Genomic DNA, 4,965 nt, shown 5'->3' on the forward strand with positions numbered 1-4,965 from the left:
ATGGTGAACCCCAGCATGGGGTGAAGGCTCCCAAGAGCTGGGACCCCCCCTGACCCGTCTCTCCATCAAACTGCCCCCCCCCTCAGCATGGAGCTGGTCCCCTCCCCTCATTGACCCCCATGGAGCTCGGGGCCTCCACCCTATGGGGATAGGAACCCCCCCCAGATCTGAGACCCCCCACCATGGACCTGGGGACCCCCACCAAAGGTGTCGTCCCCCCCCCGCCCCACTGACGATGTCGTTCTTATCCACTCGTGTCCCCACGATCTTCAGGCGGATCTCATCATCCTGCTGGATAACAATGTCCTGGGGGGGGGGGGAAAGCATTATGGAGGGGCACTGAGACCCCCCCCCCCCAGACCAGGACCCACATTTGGGTGTAAGGGGGGAGTGGGGAGACCCCAGGACCCCCCTGGACTCACCTCATCCACTGTCTTGTAGCAGGGGGGGTTGGAATTGGGGTCGAACTCCATCTCTGAGGGGATGGACTGGCGGGGGGGACAGGGGGTTAGGGGGGGGCTTGGGGGGCAAGAGGAGACCAGGGCCCATGTGGGTAAATGGGGGGGCCCATGGGGGTCCCCAGAGGGAGATGGGGGGGGCTAAGGGTCCCCATGGGGGGGATTAGGAGAGGCCTTTAATGGTCCCCAGGGGAGGAAAGGGGACCCTGGGGGGGGAATGGGGGCTCCTGGGGCAGAGGCCGAGGGGGTGGAATTGGGGGTCCTTGGGATATTGAGGGGTTCTTGGGGTGTCCCAAGAGAGTGGTTTGGGGGGGGCCCATGTTGGTGGGAGGAGAGGAACTGGGGGGACTCCAAAGTGGGGGAGCCCTGGAGGGTTTGGGGGTGAATGGGGAGCCCCAGTGGGGAGGTTTGGGGGGGGGTCAGGAAGAGCCCCAAGAGGGATGGGAGGAGGCGGGGGGGGTCTTTAGTGGGATGGGGGAGCCCAAATGGGGGGGAGGGCAGGAGAGGTTTTGGGGGGTCTGGAGGAGCCCCAATGGGGGGGGTCCCTGGTGGGATGGGGGAACCCAAATGAGGGGGGGTTCAGGAGAGGTTTTGGGGGGTCAGAAGGAGCCCCAAGGGGGGAAGGTCAGACACATTCCCCCCCCTTACATGGCGGGAGATGAAGCAGGACATGGGGCCGATCTCCGTGAAGAGCCCAACCTGGGGGGGGGGGGGGAATAGATCAGGGGGTGTCACCGGCCCCATAGCATTGGAGACACCCCATGACCCCCCCCCAATCCCCCAGCCCTCACCTTGTTGACCTGGGTGACGACAGCATCCACCACCTCACCCTTAAAGGGCCGGAACACGATGGCTTTGTACTTGACTGGGTAGAGCACGAAGCCACGGCCCGGCTGGATCACCCCGGCCCCGATGTTGTCAATGGTGGTGACAGCGATGACGAAGCCGTACCTGTGGGGGAGACGACACCATGGGGGGGGTGGGGTGGTTGGAGGGTCCTAGGGGTGCTTTGGGGGGTTCTATGGGTGCTTTGAGGTGCCCTAGGAGCATCCCAAAGGGGTTTTGGGGTGTCCTGAGGTTGTTTGGGGGGTCCTAGGAGTGCTTTGAGGTGCCTTAGTGGTGTCCTGGGGGTATTCCAAAGAGGCCTGGGGGGCCCTGGGTGTGCTCAGGGGGGTCCTGGAGGGGCTTAGGGGTGTTTGGGGGGTTCTAGGGGTGCTTTGAGGCTCCTTAGTGGTGTCCTGGGCTGCCTGGGGGGGGTCTAGAACAGGCCTGGGGGGGTCCTGGGTGTGCTCAGGGGGTTTGGGGGTGCAAGGGGGGGTATCTCAGGGGGTCCCCGGTGTTCGTCCCATTTTCCCCCCGCCCCCCATCACGCACTTGCCGGTGCAGGTCCCCTCCACCTCGGTGAAAAGCTTCTGCTTGACGGTGTTGAGGAGGTTGGGCCCGAAGTACCGCGGGTGCAGCAGGATCTCGTGCTCCAGCGAGATCTGGGGACCGGGCACGCACCGGGTCCGGCATCAACGCACCGGGACCGGCACCAATCACCAGGACCCTACTTGGAGACCACCCCCCGCCACCTCCGGTAAGACACGTGACTCTCCCGGTAGGACACGTGACCCCGCCGCCGCTTACGTGATAGAACATCTTCACGCCGCCGCCGCCGCCACCGGGCCGGAAGTGGCGCTAAGCCCCGCCCCGGAGGTTGGCTCCGATTGGTCACGGTCTCCCCGCCAAGCTGCCCGTTGCTAAGCAGCGGGGCACAGCCCACCCGTGCGCATGCGCTGTGGGGATGAGCGGGAGGCGGAAGCTGCGCAGAGAATAGGGCGGGGCTAAGGGGAGCAGCAGGCGGTGATTGGCTGGGTGAGAGCCAATGGGACGGAGGAGGCGGGTGATTGACAGAGAGAGGATGAAGGACCCCCTGAGCATCCCCAGGGACCCTCAAACCCCCTCAGGACCCCCCCAAGCACCCCAGGACCCCCCATAGCGTCCTTCAGGCAGCCTTGGGACCCCCCCGAGCACACCCAGACGCCTCCAAACACCCCAGGTATGCCCAGGACCCCCACAGCAGCCTGGGGACCCCCCCAGGTATCCCCCAGACTATCCCCAAGCACCCGCAGACCTGCCCTGAGCGTGATCCAGCAGCCCTGGGAGCTCCCCAAACCCACCTGAGGCTCCTAGGACCCCTCTGAGCATCCCTCAGGGAGCACTGAGACCCCTCCAAACTCCAAATAAGCACCCCTAAACTCTCCCAGAGCACCCCAGTACCCCCCCCCCCGATTCCTCTCGATCCTCTCAAACAAGCCTTTGGTGGGGCCCTGCACCATCCCGACCCCCCCAAACTCCACATCCACTTCTGCTCCCTTTTATTCAGAAAACGGTTTGGGAATGGGAATAGGGATGGGGCTGAACCCCCAAACCGATGGGGGGTGTGTTTGTTTGTGTGTGTGTGTCCTTGGAGGGGGGGTTTAAGGGCAGAACCGCCCAGCCAAGAGCCCCAGGCGGTGGATGTTCTTGTGCAGGACGCTGTGCAGCACAGCCAAGTGCTTCCCTACATCCCCATCCCGGGAGAAATCCCGCAGGAAGAGCCCGCGCTCGGGCTGGAAGGTGAATTTCTGAGGGAGGGGGCTGTTCTCCCGCAGGTAATCCCAGAGGCTGAGCAGCAGGAGATGCACCTCGAAGGGCGCGAGGTGCGGGAAGAGCTCGTGCATGTTCCCCAGCACGGGCGGCAGCAGCGAGCCCTCGGCCATGGCAGCCACCAGCGCGCAGGAAGCCTGCAGGTGCCAGGGCGAGCCCGTGGTCCCGTTATCCCGACACGCTTCCCAATGCGCCATGAGGCTGGCCAGGAGCCCGCGGAGCAGCACGGAGCAGTAGCACAGCGCCGGGCGGCCCGCCGCCACCAGCCGCAGCAATGGGAAGAGCAAAGGGTGATCCCGGAAGCGGCGGCAGATCCGGAGATCCCGTTCCACCGTCCCGCGGGCTTGCTCCTCGGGCGGCCACGTCAGCTCCGCGCCCGACGCCTCCGGACACACGTTCTCCACCAGCGCGGCGGCCACGGCTTTAGCGGCTTCGGGATGGAGCCCGCTGGAGCCCGCTTCCCCGGCCCGGGCGCCGCGGCTGCAGCGCAGGAGGAGGCTCAGGAAGGTCTGGATGTTGTTGGCCAGCTCCTCCGGTGGGCGCTCGCCCCGGCCCGGCGGCGCCTTCAGCCCGCGGCCGATGACCCCGGCGTGGAACACGGACCAGACGCCGCCAGAGAAGTTGACGGCGGCCGTGAAGCGCCGGTTGGTGTCCAGCAAGGAAACGCCGGCGCCGCCGTTGCCGCTCTCCTCCCCTTGGCTGGGTTTCTCCGGCGAGGCACCGAAGAGCTCGGCGTTGCCGCGGCGCAGCGCTCCCTCCACCAGCTGCTGCAGCACGGCCTTGGCGGCCGCTGGGGACACGGCGCTGAGCCGCGCCAGCAACCGGGAGCTGCAGCCCAGGTTGGCGGCGTTTTGGTGCCGGAGAACCAGGAAGAACTGATGGGAAGCGGCTCGCACGGTGCCCAGGAGCTGAGCCGGGGCCGGGGCGCGCGGCAGCGGCAGCACCGACAGCAGCAGGCAGGCGGCCTCGGCCACCTCGGCGTCGCGGTGCAGCAGGAGCTGGCTCAGGTCGTGGAGGTGCCGTGCCAGGACGGGGCCCAGCTGCGGCCCCATGGCCGGACCCCCGTCCCCGGTGTCCCCCTGCACCACAGAGGCCAGGTTGCGGAAGAGCTGAGCCACCTGCGCGTCCGGCAGGCGCCCGGCGTGGATCTGGCACACGCAGGTCTTGACGGTGGCCGGGAGCAGGTCGGTGAGGCAGGAGCTGAGCACGGCGTGGAGCTGCGTGGCCAAGGCCAGCTCGTCCTGCGTGCGGGCCAGCGTCAGGAGGTGGAAGAGGGCGTCCGTGGCGCAGTGCGGCGCCGAGTACACGGCCAAGAGCGCCAGGAGCTGGTGCTGCCACAGGAAGCGCTTCCGCTCCAGGCGCAGCGTCTCTACGCAGAGCTCCCGCACGTGCGGCCGCAGCGCATCCAGGAAGGGCACCGGGCGCGGGAGCGGGGCCTCGGCCGGGTTGGGGCTGCCCCGGTTGTAAACGAGCTTCTGGAGGTTGAGCAGCAGGAGCTGGATGACGCGGTCGCAGGCCTCGCGCACCCCGTCCTGCAGCGGCGGCCCCGGCGCCGTGATGACGGAGGCCGGCATGGCCGTGTTCACCAGGAACTGCAGGATGCGGTGGGCGCCGGCTGAGGTCTGGCAGATGAGGTGCACCACGATGCTCACGGTGTTGTCCAGCTCCTCGCGGGGCAGGGAGGCGAAGTGCTGGTGGAGCTGGTTGAGGACGGGCGGCTTGAGGGAATCCACCAGCTCGGCCGACACGGTGCCGAGCAGCGCCGGGGACATGACCGCCAGCTGGAGCAGGAAGGGGACGGTGGCTTTTTGGTGCTGGTCCCTGGTGGGCCCTAAGCTCTCATGGAACATCCTCAGCAGCTCCTGCTTGATGCTGC

General features: G+C 67.0%; 2 protein-coding genes across 2 annotated transcripts; both read right to left on the minus strand.

Moving 5' to 3' along the window:
- Positions 1 to 230: 230 nt before the first annotated feature.
- POLR2G (RNA polymerase II subunit G) lies at positions 231 to 2,133 on the minus strand (the record flags this gene model as incomplete). The annotated part of the gene is made up of 6 exons (XM_057415162.1): positions 2,088 to 2,133; positions 1,833 to 1,942; positions 1,250 to 1,409; positions 1,107 to 1,157; positions 423 to 488; positions 231 to 306 (listed from the first exon to the last, which is right to left on the minus strand). Coding segments are annotated over exons 1-6 (475 nt in total), but the record flags the coding sequence as incomplete, so codon positions are not given.
- A 772-nt stretch (positions 2,134 to 2,905) lies between these two features.
- INTS5 (integrator complex subunit 5) lies at positions 2,906 to 4,960 on the minus strand (the record flags this gene model as incomplete). Its single annotated transcript, XM_057415161.1, has 1 exon — positions 2,906 to 4,960. A coding segment is annotated over one exon (2,040 nt), but the record flags the coding sequence as incomplete, so codon positions are not given.
- Positions 4,961 to 4,965: the final 5 nt, after the last annotated feature.

This window comes from Pezoporus wallicus, unplaced genomic scaffold (assembly GCF_028554395.1).
Source record: "Pezoporus wallicus isolate ANWC-B61680 ecotype Strahan unplaced genomic scaffold, APGP_CSIRO_Pwel_v1 contig_14463, whole genome shotgun sequence".
NCBI classification, from domain to species: Eukaryota; Metazoa; Chordata; class Aves; order Psittaciformes; family Psittacidae; genus Pezoporus; species Pezoporus wallicus.